This window comes from Notothenia rossii (genome assembly GCF_949606895.1).
Source record: "Notothenia rossii genome assembly, chromosome: 10".
NCBI classification, from domain to species: domain Eukaryota; kingdom Metazoa; phylum Chordata; class Actinopteri; order Perciformes; family Nototheniidae; genus Notothenia; species Notothenia rossii.
In genome coordinates, this window is record NC_136908.1 from 7,879,253 (window position 1) to 7,902,967 (window position 23,715).

General features: G+C 42.8%; 1 protein-coding gene across 1 annotated transcript in view; it reads left to right on the plus strand.

The window, feature by feature from the left end:
- Positions 1-23,715, plus strand: part of csmd2 (CUB and Sushi multiple domains 2) — a 266,993-nt gene that overhangs the window by 218,577 nt on the left and 24,701 nt on the right. Inside the window, exons 47-57 of the mRNA XM_079654679.1 lie at positions 1,117-1,230; positions 6,460-6,648; positions 9,815-9,961; positions 12,267-12,455; positions 15,468-15,653; positions 15,764-15,958; positions 16,237-16,410; positions 16,500-16,673; positions 17,368-17,541; positions 21,686-21,874; positions 22,268-22,441. Of these exons, the coding sequence (XP_079510805.1) occupies positions 1,117-1,230; positions 6,460-6,648; positions 9,815-9,961; positions 12,267-12,455; positions 15,468-15,653; positions 15,764-15,958; positions 16,237-16,410; positions 16,500-16,673; positions 17,368-17,541; positions 21,686-21,874; positions 22,268-22,441 (1,905 nt within the window). The remainder of the gene's footprint in view (positions 1-1,116; positions 1,231-6,459; positions 6,649-9,814; positions 9,962-12,266; positions 12,456-15,467; positions 15,654-15,763; positions 15,959-16,236; positions 16,411-16,499; positions 16,674-17,367; positions 17,542-21,685; positions 21,875-22,267; positions 22,442-23,715) is intronic.

Sequence of the window (23,715 nt, forward strand, 5' to 3'; positions counted from 1 at the left end):
TAAACCTTTATTTAACAAGATGGTCCCATTGAGATCATTGATCTCTTTTTCAAGGTAGACCTGTCCAACATGGCAGCAAGTAGGTTACAACATGAACATAAAACAACAGATAACAATAAAGGACATCGTATTTACAGGGCTACATGTACATACCTAGAGACATTGACAAGTACCAACAGTATATTTATATCTCGCCCTGTCAATAAGCCTCACCTTCTTGGCAAAAACGGTATTGTTGTTGAAGTGGTGGAGAGACAATGCACAGTTTTACCCACTGCTGTCACTCATGGCCAAAGCATATCTCTCTGTCCCAGCAACATCAGTACCAAGCAAGAGAGTTTTTTCCACAGCAGGGGATATTGTAAACGCCCCTTGATGATGCTGAGTGAGTGAGTTAGTGAGTTAGAGTTGAATTACTTGAAAAACTAAAGTGAAACTTGATTTATTCTATTGCAGGGTCTGATTATTATATTGTTGACACTTTAAAATACTACTATCCTACTAAAATGCTGCACAAATCAGATTTATTATTTAATTAAAAAAAAAAATGTAAGTAAAAAAACAACACATTTTTTTTCTTTCTTTTTCAATATCGTACCGTGAGTTTTTGGTATCGTTACATCCCTACAAACTACACATCCCATAATGCATTTCTACTAAATCCAAACTCAGCCCAAACAGCATGACCCAGGGGGCTTTGAGGCAGCAGTATAAATGACTGATTATGACACAATAATCAGAAAGCCAGAGGGATTTGAGGCAGGTGCTCTCCTTCTTCACTGTAGAAAACAATAGAGATTAATGCTCCTTATCTGTTTGCTTTCATACCTCCATGCCGGATTATTATTCTCAGAGACACAAAGGCATCAACACTGACGTATTGTTTCATCTATAGGGTCCCCAGTGCGGAATTAATATGGTACTTCTTTGCACTGTTAACTTTTCCTTTCACTTAGACACACAATGGATCATTATTACCTCGAATCAGTATCCCAGCTAAGGAGTGCTGATTAGTGTATAAAGACATGTTAGGTGGTATCAATCAGATATATTGTTTCCACCATCTCCGATCTGTCATTAACTGTTCTTCCTCCTCCTCCATCTCTCTCTGTTCAGGGGATATAGTGCGCTACAGATGTCTTCCAGGCTACCATTTAAGTGGAAACAGCATCCAGACCTGCCGGCTGGGGACATACTTGGAGTTTGAGGGGCCTCCACCCTCATGTGATGGTGAGTTAAAGCCTGAGGCTTGATAACTTAAACACTTATCCAGGGAATGGCATGCTCTCTCGTCAGAAAGGCCCTATTCACACACTCAGTTTGCCGCAGAGCAGCTCCTCTTCAAGGGGTGATGGTCAAGGGCCTTTTTCAACACGGGCTCCTCATCGGTGGTAGGATGTAAGAAGCAGGCACTGCCCTTTCAATTTCACTACCAACATTTATCCTGCCTGCCTGGGGATCTAATCTGTGACCCTAGAGCCATTAACTCCCTCTTTTCACACATTGATATCGCTAACCCTACTGGCTACTCGAAATAAAATGATCATTATTTTTTATTATTATTACTTTTTTGTTGTATTGGTTTTTCAGTTGATTTATACTTAAAGTTCAGGGTAATAAACTGTTAAAAACATACTATTTTTCTCCAATAAATTGACGTTTTAAAAGTAAATGGATAATCGTTTTTAATAATCGTGATATCAATTATTGACCCAAATAATCGAGATTATGATTTTTGCCATCATCGAGCATCCCTAGTGTGAGGTAATAATAATAATGGTGGGCGGGGCTGTGGCTCAGTGGATAGTGTGCTGGACTTCGAATCAGGGGATAGCAAGTTCGAGTCCCACTGCAGTCAGCAGCTGTCGTTGTGTCCCTGAGACACTTCACCCCAAATTGCTCCTGTGGGGATTGTCCACAGTACCGAATGTATGTAAGTCGCTTTGGATAAAAGCATCTAACAAATGACATGTAATGTAATGTAATGATGTGGAACAAAGTACTCAGGAAACAGGAAACAGGAAACAGAGGCGAAAAAGTTATATTTGTGTGTGTGTTTATTTTTGCCTCTATGAAGTCCTCCCACTCTACCTACTGCAGTCACCTGAAGCTGATACTTTTGCTCGAGAAACAACCACTCGCTTCACTTTTTATTTGAATTTTGAAAATAATGATTTGCCTACAGCTTTGGCTTGCCAAGATAAACATATCTCTGTGTTTTGAATGTGCGTATGTGCTGAGAAACACTAAAAACAAACAATTCCATCATCATACTCTTCTTTCCTGCAAGCTGTCATGCTGCCTGCATGGACTGACTGGTTGAGGGAGAGGAGAGAGAGAGAGGATGTCAAGAGAAGAGAGGAGAGAGCAAAGTATGGCAACAGATGCTAGTGAGAAGGAAGAGAAGAAGATTGGACGGTGAAGAATGAGGGACAGTTTGTCTCAGGATTCTTAAGGGGGTCAAACATAAATTTGTCTTGAAACATCGAGAGAGCTAAATGAGCAGGAAGGTGGCTTGTAAGTGAGAGCAGGAGAGTTAAAAAGGGAGGTGAGGAAGGGAGAGACTTAGATGGAGGGCAGCGAGGAGACGAAGTGCACAGCTCATTGAAATGCAGGGCACATGCCGGCTGCAGCTGCACCTATCAAATCACCACGTCTAGCTCTGACACGTGCACCCCACAAGATACACACATTAAACTGCACACACTCGTGCATGCACTGTATAAACACACGCACTGGCCTGTCATGTGACCGCGTTACACAGCAGTGGATGTTCTCATTGTGAGCTGCACTGGAGTCTACAGGCGGTTCTGCAGTGTTGCTTGTCCCAAAGCGCCGGTATCTTCTCTCATCCTCTGCATTCCCCCCCTGTCTGCACTCCTTCCTCCCCCTCCCTCACTCGCCCCTTTCCTCCACTGACTCACAATGTCAGACTTCGGTTTTTATGTAACACATATACCCTTTATTCCCTCTTCTCTCATTTTTTTTTTCTCTGAGCCTACTTCACAACACAGTGAAATATATTGTCACACATTTTCACACAAGGCTGTCTATCAATATCCTAGCACTGAGATGGATCAGAAGACACATAAACACACTCACTCTTTGTTGTTCTTTATTTAATCCAGAGATGTGTCTCCAGTCACGACGGCAAATGGGTTTTAGCCTCTGTTGTGTTTCTGCCATCGGAGCAACCAGTTGGGTTGTGATTTATCGGATTTCCCCGCTATTTGATTAAACTGGGTCGTATTGGACCCACAGCCCTTAACTGCATCTGCTGCTGAGACTGCGGGGAGTTCCAGCAGCGCGCACACGCAAACACAAAGCAACAGCATCAGTACTAAGTGTTGCTTGAATTCATTAATGAAACCCAATGAGCTCTGATGATCCAAAATCCCTGTGTTTATCCCCCAGACAGATTTCTGCTTAAAACCTGCATAATCACCCATCACATTAGTCTCCCAGCTCGCTTTCTTCATCCCGCTCAGTCCCCCCCTCGCCTCTCTGTCTATCACCTTTTTGTTCCCTAGATTATTTTTGCCCCGGCCCCCTTCTTGTTGTCCTACAGAATGGATTACAATTGCCCTTTTTCCCATCTTCATTGTCGTCCCTGACTTCCTCAAGTTGTGAGGTCTTGATCCACACTAATGCTTGTGTTGTGGCCCATCCCCTTCAATCAGCTCGTTATCGCTCCTCAGATGATGCTAATTAAGTAGCAACATGAGTAAAGGCAGCTCTGCAGTGCTACATGCTTGATGTATTGTGGATTGATGCGTGTGTGCGTCTATACTACTCCACACTGGAAAGCTCAAATGTATGGATGCAGATGTGTGTGCATCTGTGCTTGTCTGCAAGGACGCCTTCTGCCGCATTTTTTAATCGGGAGGCTGTTGCATACCGTTGAACAATTTATTCACCAACAGAAGGGATGTCTCACAGATTGCTGTTCCCGCTACCAGCTTATTCCAATCCTTGTCTCGTTAAAGCGAAATTTCATTTTGAGCCGTATCATGGTTGATCTCACCTTGTGTCTTGAAGCTGCCTTTCTCCAGCTGTCAGATGTGTCCCCTAATACCCTTTTGTTTACATCCAAACAGAGTGGTGCTTCTTTTCAAACTGGATTCGTTTCATAAGGAGCAACCTGTAGATAAGAGCTCCCTGCCTGTCGCTCTCCATTAACCCCCAGACAAGCAGAAAGCTGTTTTCAAGACATGTTGAAGCTTTCTGAAAGGTCGCCATCAAAACACATCTCATCCTCACAAAATTGATAGTTTAATAAACTTTCCTCATAGATTTGATGCGCTACTTCCCGGTGCAATCAAGTGCCTTTTCACTCACATCCACTGAGGTGCTTGAGGTTGTAAATGTTTTCACAGACTCTGAGAGTGGGATAGGAATAGTTTGCTGTCAAAATGGCACTATTACTTCAGCTTTTACCATTGTGCACGCTGGGGGAAATTGTATTTTCTGAGATGATGCTCACAAATGGCAAAGCATTTTCCTCTCATACCCACTTTGTGTTTGGATTATTATTATTATCCCACTACTTTAGCTTCCACAACATGAGCTCAATATGTTCTTTTGTTGTATTTTTGCTTTTGGCACTCTAGGGGTGGAGGGTTTTAATTCTATTTGGGACACTTGCTGCATGTCCTTCCCAGTCTTTCTTTCATTGTATTGCTTGCAGTCTCTCTACAGTTATCTACACTATTTTTAAAAAGCCAACAAAATGTTCAGACATTATTCGTTTGCTTCGCCCTACTTGTTGCCCCATTTCTTTTGGCTAATACAAAACAAAATTAATGGACAAAAGGTTAGGCAAAAGTGACAGGAACAGGCCTCATTTTGACATGCTTGGCTTATGAGTGACAGCTTGCCTGACACTATCTGACACAACCTGGGGCAATATATCCCACCTACTTGACAGCCCCAGTCAGGTACAAACTAAAATTCCAAAGATTATTTGCAAATTATTTTTACCAGGGCTGTCTGCCATGATGTTCGTCATGTAATTATATGTTCCCCTATAAACACAGGAAGGAGGTTGAACAAGCTAAGAAACACATACACCAATGTGTACTGCACAGATCCACTTTGTACACGGAAAAAGGTTTACACATTGTCCTACAAATATGGCCCTTTTACAATGTAATTCAGAGCGTTCAATATTTCAGCACTGTAATAAAAAACCTTCCAGTGCTGCCTTACCCTGAGGCTAATGTGGCTTGAGTATTTAAATTGCGTCACACAACAGGGGCCTTTACACCCCTGCTATGTGTTGTGCCCAAACACACTCACACACAAAAAACATACGCACATGAAAAAACCACCTTGTGTTGTGCTCTTTAAAGTGGTTTTAAATCACACGTGCAGAATGTTATGCTTTGTTTGTTTTTTATTTCTGCTTTGTAATTAAAGCCAGTGGCTGGTATTTAACAATAACCATGTTTTTTTTTAAATGGTCTTTTTTTAATTGTAGAGCTCTTAACCAGCTGCTGGGTTGAGTTTCAGCAAGGCTTCAGTGTTAAAACCTTTCATACAATGATGTTGATCGAAGTAGACCCTTGGGATTCGTTGTGATATAGGAAAGCAGTAATATACATTATAAAACAGTCAATAGAGAACATTTGCTTTATGTATGTGAATGGAAACTAAAGCAATCCAATTCAAACAAGAACATTAAAATCACCCATTTTTTTAAGAGTTATTTTACCGTCCTTTTCTTTCGACCTCAGCCCTATTAAGTGATCCAAAAAAACAATAGAAAGGAGAACAACTCAAAAGCAGCAAAAGCATTGTGTTGTCATAGCAGCATTGGCTTCCTTTCATGTTGTAGTTTGTTATTATGGTTCCACTGTGTAAGCAGGCGAATTAAGGTGTTGGCTTCACAGCATCGCCGTAAAAGCACAACAGACAGAAGCATTGTGTAACGTCTGATAATACAGACAGAAACCAATAAGAAATGTCAAAGCATTCCATAGAGATGTCCCAAAAATAAATAAAAGCGACAGAGGGGGTAGGACATGAGCGGATGTACAGTATGTGGTCCACCCAGACGTGTCACAGCAATATGACTCCCAGGCAGATGTGAGCGTGTGCCGGCTAATAAGCATCACATCTGTCACATTCTGACAATGGGCAAAGAGCAGGAAATATGCTCGTGGCAAGAGAGTAATCTTATATAATGTGTAAGCCGTTTCCTGGACAGCTTTGTTTGCCACGACAGCATCAACAACAGGATGAAAATTAGCTTAGCGATGCTTTTAGTCACATTGAGTTGCCTTCCAACAACAACATGGTTCTAACCGATCCAATTTGTGCTTCAATGTAAATTAAATTCCCTGAACTAGAAAAACAATGAAAAACCATGTTAAGGTATATGTGTAAGAAACAACAATGGAAAGCTACATGTAAACAAGCCTTTCCTCCTGTAATAAATGTGTCTTATTTTTCTCACAGTGACATGTCCCATGAATGAGATCCTGACAGCTTCAACAGATGTCATCATGAGCCTGTCACCAGGCAACGGCTTCCCACATTTCGAGTCCTGCTCCTGGGTGGTCAAAGTGGAGCCCGGCTACAACATCACCTTCACTATTGAACAATTCCAGACCAGCCGTCAGTTTGATGAGCTCGAGATCTTTGATGGTGAGTCACTGCATCTGTAATGAAAGGGAGCACATAGTATCATGTCTGTGTTGATTTGTTTTTGATAACAACAACTATGACAAATATTGGTCAACAAACTTTATTTCAGGTTCAAGAAGACAACACGTGCCTCATTCAACTCTGGCAATTTTCACATGCAATATGTAATGGCTTATTGTAGAATTAAACTGCACTAAAAAGTATTGTGGTCAACTACAAATATGAAGGATACAAATTACCAAAAAGTTAAGATCAAATCATAAAATAGATACCTGAACACTAGTAACATGCTATTTAGATTGTGCAGCAATATCATTGTTTTAACCTTGTTTGTATCAAGAACAGCTGAACTGAGTATCATGTTGACCTGCACTCTGTGGCTAACTGGCCCTCTCTTGAGACCAGGCGTAACATCCACTGGCTGATGTTTGTTTACAAAACACTCCAAGGCCTCACCCCTTTCTACTGTATCTCACACAATTACTGCAACTCCGCCCACCCCCGACGCACAACACCCGATCAGCTACAAGCATTCTGCTAAAGATCCCCAAAGGCCATACATCCTTTGGCCGCTCTGCCTTTCAATTTGCAGCAGCAGATAGCTGGAATGTCATTCAAACAACGTTGAAAATGAAAACCTTTGTCTCCCCCCGCACCTTCAATGTCACTATTATAGACACCCTGGTACACACATGTAGCTGCTTTTCCTGATGCTGATTTTAATGACTGATTGAACCACAGCAATATTCTTTTAGAGTTTTTATATGTTTAACTGCTATGCCTGTCATCTTTGCTCTATGTGTTTGTGTTGTCTCCTGGGTTCTGTAGTGCCCGGATCTTTTTTTTTTTTTTTCTCCCAAACCCCATCCCCTCAGGAAGCCTTTGCCTTCTGTCAGGTCATCATTGTAAATAAGAATGTGTTCTTAATTGATTTTCCTGGATAAATAAAGGTTCTACTACTACTACTACTTTCAGGTCTGGGTGTGGCCCCCTTTTGACCCTTTGTCTCAATAGCCGCGTTCACACCGCGGTACTTTTCCCACTTTAGTTCCGATATAGTTCCGAAATGTCGCGTTCACACAAAATAAAGCCGGAACTAAAATTAGTTCATGAGAACCTTTTCACCCCCTTTTCAGTCCCTGCTAGAGAGCAGGTACTTCCGTGGGAGAAAAAGGTTCCTATGTCTGATAGGCTGGGCGGATTGCAAACCACGCCCCGTCAAACTCCCAAAAAGTTTTTTGAAGCCGCCATTTTATTATCCTTGCATTAGCATGATTAGCATTAGCCCAGCGCAGAAACGCAGAGAGACTAACTTATGGCAACACAAAATAAAACATGGGAGCGGTGGAGATGTGGAGGTGTCGGCGTTCTGGCGATTTGCTCGGAAGGCTTCAGTAGAAGCTGCTGGGACTCCCAGCAGCTTCTACTGAAGCCAGTCCCCAACCCCGGGGACTTCCGGCCGGGGACTCCGGGTGGCAGTATACGCCGTGAAGTTGTTTGCGGTCTGCCAGTAAACCCAAAGCAGAAGAAGAAGAAGTGACGTCAACGGCTTCATTTGCCTAATCCACCCCCAGGGACTTATTCCGGTGTGAACGCGATCTGTACTTAGTTCATCAGAACTAGAGAGTTCTGATGAACTAAGTTTTCATGAACCTTTGTGGGAAAAGTACTGCGGATTGAACGAGCCTATTGACACCTCCCCCCCACACTTTCTTGACCAACGACTCATTCTCACTTATATCCACAACTAGAGGTTCAAATTAACCAGACATCTGATTCCCCGCCCATAACAAAGCTTACTGCATCTACTAACAGAACAATCACACACAGGCCCTGCTTGACAGTGACAGGACATCTACAACAGCCTTTACATTAGCATGTGATTAGAGGCGCAGTCAGCAACTCTGCCAGGATGCTCTTTGAAAATGGCCGTCGTACACACTAGTGTTCCCGATTAGTGCTTTATGTATTCTGCAGAGTGGAAGGGAACAGACTAACCTTGCCAAGGCAATTATTGAGGAATCTTTTTTCCACAATTAGACTAAAAGGCACAACTTAAAATCCCTGACTTGACAAGATGTATATTAAAAAAATATGTTGTCCGTGCATAATGAGAATTTCTATCAATTTAAATGTACGAGAAAAATGCTATTTAAATTAAAGTCCAGCTTTCAGTGTGTAGATCATGGCTTTATAAAGAAAACTCATTCGTAGAGTGAGTTTACTTTCAATTTTCGGCGCTCTTAATCATTAAAGCGGGTATTTTGACACATTGTAACTGATAAGCTAAGGGCCGGTACATCTCTAACGGCCCGTCTACACTACAGGCATGAAAAAATCTTGAAGCTGGGCGTGTCTGAAGCTTGGCGATTTTTTGCGAGCAACGAATCACATGAATCTCCCGCCCCAGACATACAAAGCAATAGCAATGTTAAAACGAAGTAAACTGGATATAAACTCTCCAAACAGGTGAAAAAACTATCAGTTTCACCAACTGTCTCTGCCACCTCCCTCCATGCCTGGTTCCTCCGGTTTGTATCCCGGTAAATAGTTCCGGTCGTAAAGAACCGGGTGATTTGCTACCGTAATATCTCGTTTGGAATATGAGGAAATGAACTGCGGTCTGGCTCTCCCAGCTTGCACGCGGTTTGATTGGCTGCGCTTGCACTGGCGGGATTTGCATAAACGGGATTTGATTGGCTGATGCCAAGCATCGAGCCTCAAAAGTTGAACATTGTTCAACTTTTGATGCCGATAGATGCTCGTGATGCTTGCAAAGCCATGCCATGCTCCCCACAATGCAGTTCGGCGAAGATTAAAAATCTTCTACGTCACCCCATTCAAGTGAATGGGAGAAGCGTTGAAAGCATTTTTTGATGCCTGTAGTGTAGACGGGCCGTAACAGTTGACCAATCAATACCGAGCTGGCCAGATAACCAATCAGAGCAGACTGGGCTCTGGTTTCAGACAGAGGGTGAAAAGAGGTGCTGCAGCACAGGCATGGGGAAAATAAAGAGCTTTTTGAACATTAAATCATTTAAACACGTCACAGTAGAGACACAACATAGAAATATGAACCTGAAAATGAGCAGAATAGGGCCTTTTTAAGTTATGACAATTGCAAAGATGGATTCTTCTTAATAAATGATTTCTCTCTCTTCCTCAGGCCCATCCAGACAGAGCCCTCTCCTGATTACCCTCAGTGGTAACTATTCCAGCCCTCTGAGCATCACCAGCTCCAGTAACAGGGTCTACCTGCACTGGTCCTTCGATCACACCACCAGCCACAAAGGCTTCCGCATACGCTACTCAGGTACGTCATGACCAGACTTACACCAGCTTGAAGTCACAAACTTTTCAGACAATGTTAGTTTGGCTGTCCTTTTAAAATGGATCAACAGAAGAACTCGTAGACATTGTTGTATGTGCAAACTCAACAGAGGTGCCTTTGGTTCACTGTGCCAACAAGACCAACATTTAGGCTGCCAACTGCAGCTGAGATAGCAAGAAATAAAACCCATCTCCATGACAACCTACCGGGGGCGACGGGCATCTGCAGCACTCCTCGCTGTGCACCACAGGCCTAGGAATGACTAAACGCTGTTTATTTTGTATTTCTTATTATTCTTCTGTTCTGTCCTGCTCCCAAGAAAGATATGTTGGTATACGACACCTGCATAATCGGCTCTGAATTATGACTGTGTAAATATTTAAAAGGCTCCCTCCGTTCTGTATCAACAGCACTCAGCCAGATTGACTAATCGTCTCTCCCCTCCTCTCAGCGGAGCGCTCCGTCTCCCCTACCGGATGTTCTGTCGTGTCTCTCTGTCCCTTTTTTATTTCTTTCTTGCCTCTTTTACTTTTTTTTATCTTAAGCTATGATGGATTTTGCCATAGCAGGCTAAGAGACAGCCAAACTGAAGGGATGGCTGAGAACCCGCGAGTTGCCATGGTCAATATGGAGGTGCCTTATGTAGTGCCTTGGTGGGGAGGAAGAAACAGATGGCAGGTTCATGTATTCACCGGTTCCCTTTATCAATCCATCGCTTTTCTCCGTGGGCCGGACTTCCATCAACAACTTGCATAAATCTCCTCTAGCAACTGGCCATCGCATTTTTTATTCTTAATCTCCATCCATAGCCTCAATCACTGTTTCTCAATCACCTCATTTAGTCTCTCTCGTCTATCAATTCAACCAACTTACTTAGTATCTTTCCAGCCATCTCCTTAAGCTCATATGTCCCTCCCTCATCTGTATTCTTCCTCCCACTTCCTCCTCCTCTCCATTATCTATTCCAATCCAGTCACCTGCCAATGTAGATCGCATTCCTCTGAGCTGCAGGGCTGATTGCAGGGAGACAAGCTGTGTACTATAACAGGCAGAGAGAGGGAAGGAAAGGGGAACACAGAGATAGAGGAGAATGAGTTGGACTCAGACAGACGGGAAGAATTGAACTCGAGGGTGGCTCAGGAACCGCCAGTCTCTCTGACTGACATATAGAAGCTCATTTGATGTAATACATATCATTGGAAATATAACATGGGCTTACTGGACGTGTTGTTTCCTTATGTTACGTAGCCATCAAGGGCATTAATGAGAATCCACCTTTGACGATTGTGAAGATTAGTTCAACCTTGAACCTCACAATATGTCCAAATCCTTAAAGTAAATTGCTGTGTGACATCTACTAAGAAATCTTTCTGAGTGAACCACAGAGTCATATTCCACAAAACATCTTTTTTTCATCTAACATCTGTTCAATGCCACACACTGTTATGAAATGTCCCAGATTGTCTGTGCCCTTGGAACAATGTGTGAGAGACAGCAACATCTCATAAGTGCTGTAAAAATATAACAGCTCTGACATGGTTTGTTTTTTATACCGAAAGGGAGTTGTGTCTGTTTGCATGGTGCTAAAAATATGCAGTTACTTGAAAGAGATGCTTTCAACGTGAGCTATAGGTTTGACATTTTCATGATTATATATTAATGTAATGTGATCCTAGTGTAATGTATAATACACTTTGTTGTGTCCCTGGTCCATTTCTATCCTGTTCTCTCTACACAATAGGCACTATTTCCTGCGTCACAAAGCCATGAATTGTTGCATCACAAAATTACAATATTATCCAGGATGTTTTAGCGTTGTTTGTTTTTATTTGTTCGCCATAAGTGTAATTTTACCGTATGACTGTTAGCCCCAGAAACCCTTCATTCTTTAGGGTCCACAGATCATTCGGTATGATGAATGGTTGTTGCATCCCCCAATTTAAGCAACAAACAACAACAGATACTTCCTTCCTGTTATCATGTGTTCATCACGTTGATGATGCTCCTCTGCTGTTGCTGACAAGCTCCTGTTATGCTTTGCAGAACATTATTTTCCTTTAATCAATTTTCCTTGTATCCAGTCTGCATTCTAGCACTAGTATTAATACATATCCTGCTTTACTATGCCAAGCGTAGAAGATGGATGCAAAACAGATCTGGGGCGCATTATTCCTTCACCTCCTCAACAACAACAGCTTGCATCATTATTGGGTTTTACGCTTGTTGCGCTCAGTGTTATCAGTATTCGTGTTTATATCTCTACCTATTTGTTTGTTTGTTTTTATAGCTGCCTACTGCAGCCCTCCGAACAACCCTGTAAACGGCACAGTGCACAGTCTGACGGGCACCAAGCTGGGCAGCACCCTGCGTTTCAACTGTGACCAGGGCTTCCGGCTTATTGGACAGAGCAGTGCCACATGCACCCGCACAGCACAGGGGATCCACCAGTGGAACGCACCAGTGCCACTTTGCCAAGGTGAGGGTTCAATTATAGCCAGAGTTCAAAGTCAAAGTCAGCTTTATTGTCAAAATGACTACATGTGTTATACATACGAGTTGGAAGAAGTACTCACATACAATACGATATGATAATACTTTAATGTTCAGATCAAGTCTGAAATGTGACTTCCATCACACCTGAGGCCTGTACTACGAAGCTGTTTCAACCTGACCTGGATATGTTTGAGTTAGCCGGTTGGCCTAATCCAAAACATACGCGCTCTCGCTAAACTGTCCTATGACACTGGCTATCAACTTGATCGCTCAATCCATCCTTGTCCTATCTAGTTAGGTGCGCGTTCACATGAAAGGGGTGGTATCTGGAGCATTCGACCAATCACAAACATGGAGAAGCGTACTGACAGCGCAGCACGTCATACTTCCTGAATGAAAAGTCAACTATAATATTAGAAAAATATGAAGAAGTTAAACTTTGAACATCCATGACTTTAATTACATTTGTCTCGAGTGTTTCGTCAACTTAATGTGTTGCTTAAAATAATACTTCTGCATACAGTATGTGACACTGTGAGTGTTGCACGGCCAGATACGGCTCAGCTGACTCAGATAAGGACATATATGATACATTATGATGCGATATGCCGCGGACTGTACTTAATGTTACTCTGATCCGGTTACTTATGTTGTGGCAGATATTTAAGTAAGCTTTCTTAACGCTAATGTTATAATAGTCAGATTGCTCTCAAGATGGGAGGTGATATTCTATTAATGTTCACGTTCACACAGTCGGCGATTTTTGCCGGCCGTCTTTCCTGCATTTCCTTTCTCCTGTAATAGGACTCTATCGCTTTAAACTCCGCACACTGAGCTCTGATTGGTCAGCAGGCAGTGCTTTCACTGAGTTGAGCTCTTAGCCTGCAACCTAACCTGCTCCGGGGCAGGTTAGCCGCACAGCATAAGTTACCATGGAGATCTAGCCTGCTAAAAAGAGAACCAGCTTCGTAGGACCGGAAATCCCGAACTTTCCAAGAAGTTAGCCGGCTAAGCGAAAATCCTGCTTCGTAGTATACCCCCCTGCTCCATGTGTAACATCAACATAGACAAATATCAAGACAAAATACATGAAAAACAAACAACAATCATTTAACATAACAGCACAATCATTGAGAGAAAACATGCTCAAAGACCCTTTAGCATTTGATCTGGGATTCAGCTCTGTATTTACTGTGAGGATTGACTGGTGCACAAAGGATGCTTCAGTCTGACTTCCTGGGACCCTGTATCTCCGATTAGATTCATATTGGCTGTTCAGAACATGGTTTAGGTCCGAGATGATGGTGTTGGACAGCCTCTCTAGGTTATTGTGGTATGCTGAGTCATAGAGTCTCTGACAGGGTTGACCAACAATCTTTGAGCAGATTGTTAACAGGTGGAGCAGTTTTGATTTGATTTGAAAGCTGTTGACAAACACTTGTACCAGGCAGTACTGCAGACTAAACAAGATCACAGATGTAAAGAACAGCAGAAGACTTTCTCTGCTCGCCCAAAAAGACCTATGGCGGTGGAGAAAATAAATGCTTTGTTTTAGTACATCTGACTAAACATAAGAGTAGAGCTACCAGAGTGTAGAAATACTCCTGCATGCAGCTACTTGTAATCACTTTGTATGCTTCAGTGTAGTTTGTGAATGTTAACAGGTGTACAGTAACTTGCGTCTTAGTTAAGTGTTTTTTTGCATCATTATTCCAAATGTGCAAAGTAATTAAAGGTATTAAATAAATGTATTGGAGAAAGGTTCACTATACCACTTACTTAGCACCACTGGTCATAGCAGCAGGATATTAGAGAGGATAAGTAGAATGTAGATTGTTAATAAAAAACGTGGATAAAGAAATATAATCCATTGTTTTGTATTTCCTAATTAAGGTGAGGCAAATGACATTTGTACAATCAGATGGGCAGGATGATTGTACATGGCTAGAACAAGATTTCCTTTTAATTAAGTTACATTTCGTCAATGTTATCAATTCAACGGAGCTCATCCGGTATATAGTTGTATAGACTTCTCCAAAGTGATTCAATTAAACACAGTGCAGAGAAAACAAGATTTTAACATTCCTAGCATTCTCCTTTACTGATGTGCTGAGTTCAAGAAGACGTTTTCTCTTGCAAATTCATTTTGTAAGTTGAAATTGTTCTGTTTCTGATCACTGATTCCATTTGCTTTGGATCACAGTGTGATTCCAGCTGACAGTGCCATCACCAACAGCCCCTCAGCCTTAGGCGTGCTTCAAGGAAGCTCACTTCACCCATCCTCAGAACCGCTTTGAAGATGGCATTGCATCAGATTAATGATAGTTGGTTTAACTGAGCTGAGGTGTTTGATATGTCAGTCTTGTGGGTTATAGCCACAGGTATCTGCTTGTCACTGTGCAGACTTTTTTCAGTGATACAATGAAACAAGATAAATGTCATTCTTTGCACCAGGACTGACACAACTGTGATGCACATAAATATAGTCAAAGCTTTTAAGGTTATCTAATTCAATTTAAAACTGCTTTTCCCCCTAACATAAACAAATGTAACTTTAGATTTGACAAGACTGTGATGCAGTTGCACCATCCTTATTGATCTCCAATTTTAGTGAATTATCTACAGTACAGTATATGTCTGTCTGGATTTTCTCTTATACAGAATCACAAAAGCATTGAATCTATTTTCAGAGTCTAGTTTCCGACCAGATGTATTAATAGTATTAACTATTCAATGCCTGGTCAAGTTTGCACCTGGTGTAATTTCCACAATAATTGCTCATGCTCTCTCTGGAGCCTATTGTTTACTCTGGTGCAGATGGCAGCCCGAGCTAATGTTTACTCCACATCAATTGATGCTCCTTCGCTGTGTTTATACAGGAAGCCTATGTAGAGCTTGGCACTGCATACAAAGATAGTTAAATAGTTAGTATACTTTCATTCTAAAAAGCACATGTTTCGACTTACTTCCCAACACAATCCTCATTCCCTTCTAGTGATGTCCTGTGGAATGCCAGTACCTCCGATAAACGGCAGTATTGTGGGCCAGGACTTCTCTCTAGGAGCTACGGCCACGTACCAGTGTAATCCCGGATTTCGCCTGGCTGGGCCTGTCACCACCTCAGTGTCATGTCAGGAGTCTGGGAGGTGGAGCCCCATTGAGACCCCGCCCAGATGTATTCGTGAGTACTTCTCTTACTGTCGGTTTATTTAGCTGCAGTTCCATTGTAACCGCACCAAACACAAATAGGTATTTATGTTAATAATTTCTGTTTGTCCTTTGACCTTCCAGCGGTGACCTGCCCCGACATCGGCCACTCTGCTGTTGAACATGGGAGATGGAGGCTAATCTATGGCACTCAAAACCAATATGACACTATAATGATGATCATATGTGACCCGGGGTATTACTACAGGGGTCAAATGGTCATTCGATGCCAGGCCAACAGCACCTGGAACTACCCTGATCCACGTCCAGTCTGCGAGAGTAAGTGTAATCTCCATGGTCTTTTTTTACCACAGTGTGTTGAGTTACGACATAGAGAACGAAAAGAAAAATAGTTATTGTGAAGCAGGAGAGTAATTGCATCGAAATGTATGATATCCCACTTTGATATTAAGAAAAAAACATGACTAAACACGAAGAAATGTTCTAACTAAAACAAAATTAGATCCCATTTTACAAACAAAACACATTTGGTTTTAATCTAGATTATATGCAAACCATACGGGAGTGTAACTCGACAAATTGATTTCTCATTGCAGTCATCTCCTGCGGGGACCTTGGGACTCCACCAAACGGCAACAAGATTGGAACACTGACTGTGTATGGAGCCACCGCCATCTTCTCCTGCAACACAGGGTATACCTTGGTGGGCTCTCGGGTACGAGAGTGTATGTCCAATGGGCTTTGGAGTGGATCACAGGTCCAGTGTCTAGGTGAGATCTTCAACACCCAAGAAATGATTGTATTCTTGCAATTGACTTCCAGACGCTTTGTTTGATGTTGACTCTTCTTTAATCCACAGCTGGTCATTGTGGCAACCCAGAGCCTATAGTGAACGGACAGATCATTGGGGAGAATTATAACTTTCGAGGCAGCGTTGTGTACCAGTGTAATCCAGGATTTCGTCTCATTGGTGTGTCGGTACGAATCTGTGAACAAGCTCACGAATGGTCTGGAAACACTCCTGTCTGTGTCCGTAAGTAACAGAGAACAGCTCGTAATAAGTCAAACTATGGATGATATTGTGTATTTCTTTAGGCTTCTACTTGCTCAAATAAAGTGGGAACCCAGACTTTAACTTTTTACTAGGACAACCACCAAATTAAGAGAAAAACAATCTCGATACAAAATAATTGCCAATTCTGTCTCAGCATAATAGTGTTGCTAATAGATCAATAATGAATAGAGACATATATTACCTAGGGATGCCCTTATCAGGCCGTTACCAACTGCACATTCAGTGTGATTAGACCTGAGCCATCTGGTACTGATCACCAATTAATCCGGTTATTGAATATTTTTTTAGAGGAAGCTTCTGCTCAAGCTCCTGAATTAAAATCACATATATATATTTATATATAAAACCCACCTGTGCCTCGTGTCTAAGTTTTACCGTGACATTTTCAAAGATGGGGTAATTATCACAAAACGACACTCTGTATTTCTCTATAATATAATTTGCAAGATTATTTTAATGGAGGCCCGTGGCAAAAATTAGAGACATGCAGCTGCAGCGGCGCCTGTCGCTTTAGAGTTTGGATCATTACTCACCATCTACATTCAGTGATGATTGTTTTGTTGTGACGTTGCCTATTGCATTCCAGGGCTTGTTAATCTCGTCTTTGATTTGACTTTTACCCTCATTCGTCTGTTTCCTTTGACTTCCCCAGCCATCACATGTGGTCACCCTGGCAACCCTACTTTCGGATCGACCCAAGGAGCCCAGTTCAACTTGAATGACGCTGTGCGCTTTGTCTGCAACACCGGATACGTTCTGCAAGGGGCTGTCAAATCTAGCTGCCAGTCTAATGGGCAGTGGAGCAACGCCCTCCCCAGGTGTAAAAGTAAGTGTCCAGTACATTTTACAAGCTAATCAGTCTATGCATGTATGCGTTTTAGTAGAACCTCATGCCTACTAATGAATGGATGTGATGATAAAAGAACAATCACACATGGAAGTATAAATTATTATGCAATTTCAGGAAAGTTAAAGTAGTGCAATTTGTCATTTGAGCTTACAAATAGCTAATATGAGAGAACCATTCATCATTGTTATTCTCATGACACCTCCATGAGCAAAAGGTATGAGTTAAAGTGGACCTATCATGCTATATTTGAATAATATAGTGTAGGACCATACCTATATAAGGCATATTTATACTTTTTCTTTTTCAAAATACCAAACAGATCATGCATTTCAGCCATTCCTCATTTCGCTCAATTTAACTGTCTTTGCATGGGCTGATTCTGTGAGAACAGCACCATCTACAAGCCTGGCATATGTACTACAGCGTCTCCAGCGCTTTCCAACGGCAATGTCCGTGGCTGTCTCCTCCTGATTGGTGGAGTTGGTCCAATAGCCGTAGCGCCACTTCTGTGACGTCATAGAAGTGTTCAAATCTGGATCAGTCTGTATCAGATCCGTTGCAGCCCCTTTTTAAGAGATTTGGGTATGGAGGAAAATAGAGAGGGTTGTGTTTTCTGACACTTGGTGAGTTCCCTGGAACACCGGGGACACATATTCATGTATCAAAGACGTACAAAAGTGCATTTTGCATGATAGGTCACCTTTAAGGTTCAACTGCATGATGCATGCTCATAGCACACCAACAGAAGCCAGTCCTGCATTTGTTTATACGTATGTGTGTGCCCTGTGAATGATTCTAGTGCTAAATAAGCCAAAGACATCAACTGTGTGAATAGCTAATGCTCAGTGAACATTGTAATTAAGTTTATACGTACTTGTCCAGAGGGGTACGGTTTTGTGCTCTCCTCGATTTTTGTAGGTAGGTATTAAATTACTTATTGTATTGTACAAGGTCATATCTTGTGTGACCATAGATGACCCCAATCATAAAGAGAGCGTAGAAGAAGCGCAAAGACGCCCGGGAGGGAGAAGGAGTTTAAACGATGCATATTAGAGGGGAATTGAAATGAATAGCAAAAGAGAAGACTGCATTATTTAATTAACGCACTCTTAACCACTTGGTCCAGTGAGGTTTCAGATCATATTTACCGGTACATGTGATGTTATTTTCTCTTTCCCTTGCTATCCCTGTGGCCCCCTCTGGCTCACTTGTCCATCAGGGAAGCACACTTGGTCCTTAACCATGCAGACAAAGCCAAAAACAATCACAGGATCCTTGAGCCTGTGTGACAGACAGCAGCCTTTGGGAGAGCAGCATCCTGACTTTTGCTCAGAATAAGAAGTACCCTGCTCTGCGTGCAAGTGATGCAAAGACTCTTAATTTGGCAGTGTTTTTGCGACAAGCCATGTATCACCGGCACCCACGTCTGTCTCTAAGTCCCCGCTAACTGAGGGCTTTGTGACAGCCACAGAAAGGGCCCGCTCGCAAGGTCGGGCCCTGAATGCGACAAGGCAGTGACAGAATCAGTGACGGATTGACTTGTGAGTTTGTTTTAAATGAGCAGAGAAAGGACACGGCCTTATTTTTTCAGACATTTATGAAGGGATGAGGGGGGTTGCGAGTCCCACAGGAACCCTTCTCCAGTTGTTAAAAAGAGGGAGAAGTACATTTAGCTGCCGCATGAATAAGCAGGCGAGATTTTGTCCCAGACATACGCCTTCAATCTCTCCGCTCGAGTGGTGACATCACATTAGCATTGGCCTTGTTTCCATACAGATGATGACTCTGAGATGCTTTTTGTGTGCCTCTGTGTGAGTGGGGGGGGTTGTGGGTCTAGTTTTATGACATATTATCCTCACTGTTGATGTGGAGACATAAGAAGCTTAGGGATCTTTTTGTCAATCAGATTTATCACCCTAATTACAGAATTCTAGACATATTTGGTGAGACATGCACTCCATGTGTTTCCTCATCTGAGAGGAAAACTAAGTGCTGGGATGACATCTGCTTCAACCATCTCATTTTAGCTTAGCTGGACTGTCAGCTTTCCTTTAAGAGGTAGAGACTAGTGGATAAAGAAGGCAGGCAACTAAGTAAGGAAGGGAAATTATTTAATCACTGAAAGTTAATGATTTTCACGGTCCAGATTCTAACTACAATCCTATAGGCTGAATCAGTAATGCAGGGAACAGTCTTCTATCCCTCCCTAATCAACACCAAGTTGAGTCACAGCAACAGAGCTTACAACACCGCCTTCTTTGGATGACTCGTGTGTTTATTTGTCTTTCAGCCAAGGCCGGATTAGTACCTGCAGGGGCCCCTGGGCACTGAGCGCTCATGCCCCCCCCCCCAACCAGTGGCGGACTGGGGGGAAAAAGTGGCCCAGGGTTTAATTGACAGACAGGCCCACTTAATGCGCGGCATGTTGTATTTTTTTTCCAATCCGAGCAGCCCTCCGGCCCACGCACAGCACCGGCCTCCTGGGAAAACTCCCGGTATTTCCCATAGCCAGTCCACAAAATGTGACATGAGTGAGGGTGGGGCTGTGATTCGGCTATACACCGCCACCGCGTAATAATAAAGTTGAGCGCATACATAGTGAGATCTACAGTACAGAGACAGTTTAGAAAATATATTAATTTGATCCTATAGAAAAGCTGTGTTATTTATGGTGAAGAGTGAGTGTCATTTAAAACAATGTATGATGAGTGAGGTTGTGCCCGAAAAAGAAAAACAAATGTTTTTTATTTTTTTATTTTTTTAATCTTGTCACTGAGGGCCCTATTTGCTCAAGGGCCCCTAGGCACTTGCCCAGTTTGCCCATATGGTTAATCCGGCCTTGCTTTCAGCGATAAAAGGCAAGAGACACAGGACAGAAAAAACACACTCTGACACACCACTTATATGCCGCTGCCTGGCAGGAGGCCAAGAGGAGGATAGGGTTACCGGGGTCTCCTCTTCTGAGTGGAACAGAGATGAATTACCTCAGCCCTTTTCCCCCCCCCCTCTCACTTTTATTCTTCTTTTCCTTTCATCCTTTCATTTCCTCTCTGCCTGCCCACTGGGCCACACACAGAAATGTACCAGGAGGTCAGTCGTTTTAGATGACTGTTGGATCGCTTTTCATTCTATGTTGCCCGCACACATTTATTCAAAGCTGAATTCAGAGCTTGGGAAGTCTCGTACAGAAACAGATCCACTGCTTAAAAAACACTTTGTGGTGTTATTATGCAGTAAGTTGTAAATGATGGCACCACGGGTCAGCGCTCCACTGGAAGGTATATATTATAATAGGTATTTGGGGGTGATTAAGCTGTGCTGGCCAGCTTTGGAGCATAAGAACGAGCAAGCTTTTAGGTGCATTAGCATACAATGGGTTGTTTTTCGGATGTGGCGAAGGCAATCTCATGGAGCAAGACTGGAACTGCAAACGGGTCCATAAAGGATATTATTTTAGAAGCCATTAAGAGTTTTGGCATCATAGTACAGATGCACTTGTGTTTCACAGTATAGACTAGACAGCAACTGTTACACACTGCCTTGTTCTGGCATTGTAAGGTTTGGGTTTGTATCCGAGATCCTCAAGATGGATCGGTGCTGGAAGCAGTCGTAGCCTGATATTCTGTCATGAATTTTAATACATTCTGCACCATAAGGGCCTCTTCCTCTCTAACTCTGTCCCTTGCTGCTCATCCATCCCTCATTCTCCCCTTCCCTAACTCTCTCCATCTGGTGCTAAACTGACATGGTGCCTCTTCTCCTGTGTGCTCCCCATCCATCACCATCTTTGCACCACGACGGCCAGCAGGAGACTGGCTCTAATGAAGCAAATGTTTATTTCCGGAGTGTGCCTCCTACTTCATTTGGAATGGGCTCGATAGATGGGGTAGATGAGGACAGGAATGGACAGAGAGCAAAAACTCTGCTTTCAAAATGGTTCCGTTTGTAAGAGGGTGTTATAGCGACTGAAAAACACAAGAAACGTTCCCTTTCGTCCGTCCTGCCTGTAACTTTTAACAGATAAGCGTCATTAAACTATTACTTCCAGGTTAAAACATTTGTTTTTAACAGAATATGTTTTTAATAATCTGGCTTCTTTGAACTCTTCCCCCCTCTCCAGTTGTGAACTGCACAGAGCCGGGTCACGTGGAGAACAGCATCAGGCAGATACTGGCGAGCGGGCCGCACCGCTACAGCTTCCAGACCGCTGTGTCGTACCGCTGTAACCCCGGATACTACCTGCTGGGCACCAGCTCCCTGTCCTGTCAGGGGGACGGGACCTGGGACCGCTCCCTGCCAAAATGCCTATGTGAGTATCTCTGGGGTTGATTGTAAGTGAAGCAGGATCAAATTGTATAAGAAGATAATGGTAAAACTGTGTTAACTACCCAGATTATCTACTCTACCTTTTTTAAGTTTTGAAAATGGATTATCAAAAAGCAGAATTAGTCATCCTAGTGACTTATTTTACATATACCTTTGTTTTTATTCAGATAATACACTTACTGGCCTTGTTTTGCATTTGTAACCTAAAGAATCCCATTGTGATAAATAACTAGCAGTCTTACCTCACTAAGTTGGATACGTGTTTTTTATGAAATATAGTCTGATAATGTGAAATGTACTTCTATGACTTCCCTAAAACAAGTCGATCAATTGAACATGTGGTTAACTGTCTCGTCTCTCTGCTCTGATTGGACAGTGGTGCTGTGTGACCGCCCCAGCATGCCTCCCTACACCCAGATCTCAGGCGACCGTCGGACAGTGGGCTCAGTCATTCGCTACACCTGCATCGGCCAGCGGAGCGTCGTCGGCAACACAACGCGGATGTGCCAGCTGGACGGCCAATGGAGCGGCTCTCCGCCACACTGCTCCGGTATGGAAAACTAAACCCAGATTGACCGTCTGCTGTTTGGAAAGACAAAACTAAAAATAACCCCATTTTGTGAAAGCCTTCAAACTTTATCTGAAGCACATTTCATTTGAAACTATGTCCCGGTGAAGCACTTTTTCTCATCCTCTTGCTAGCTCCTCGCTCATAAAACGTGATTAATTCAGGTGTAATATCACCACCAAGTCACAGTGATGCCCTCATAATGCCAGGTTCAGCAAATAAAGACTTTGCGTGGCAGCTGTTAGCAGGTAATGAGCGAAGTAGGTGGACCAAAGATGGAGCTGCCTCTCTGATCCATAGGCCTCAAGGACAAAGAGACTGTCCTCTATAAAACCGCTTTAATCTGCTCATATTAGACTGAGGAGCAGGGACGCCCACCTCGGCTTGGTTATGAAGCCCTATAAAGACATCGGCCCCCATACTCTCTGTCCTTGCAGTGAATCGCTTCAGAGAGCCTAGTTCACAAGAGAAAAGCCATGGGGGTATATACACATGCAAATACAAACACATAAGGCGCGTTCACACCAAGTACTTTTCCCACAAAGGTTCCTGAGAACTGCGATTTACTTGCGTTCACACCAAAAAGTCCCAGGAACTAAATTAGTTCTAGAGAACCTTTTTTATCCCCTTTTCAGGTTCCTGTGTCTGATTGGCTGGGCGGAGTGCAAACCACGCCCGTCAAACTCCCAAAAAGTTTTGTGAAGCCACCATTTTATTATCCTCGCATTGCATTATTAGCATTAGCATTAGCCCAGCAGCTTCTACTGAAGCCAGTCCCCAACTCCGGGGACTTCCGGCCGGGGACTTCGGGTGGCAGTATACGCCGTGAAGTTGTTTGCGGCCTGCCAGTAAACCCAAAGCAGAAGAAGAAGAAGTGACGTCAGCGGCTTCATTTGCCTTATCCACCCCAAGGAACTAATTTCCGGTCTGAACGCGATCTGTACTTAGTTCATGAGAACTAAAGAGTTCTCAGGAACCTTTGTGGGAAAAGTACTTGGTGTGAACACGCCTATTGGCAAAGAAACATACACCAACACAGACAGTGACACACAAACTAGAGCACAAAGAGAGTTGCAAGCTAACAATAAAATAGCATGCTGACAGTTGACTGACGTTCACATATGTTTCAGGGATAGGTAGTGTTTTCAAAACAGGTATTAAACACAACCATTGTTTTTGTAAAGCCTGACATTTGTATCTTTGCACTATTAAAGAAATGTTCACTAGCACTTTTTAAATTAGGAAGGGCAGCAGTT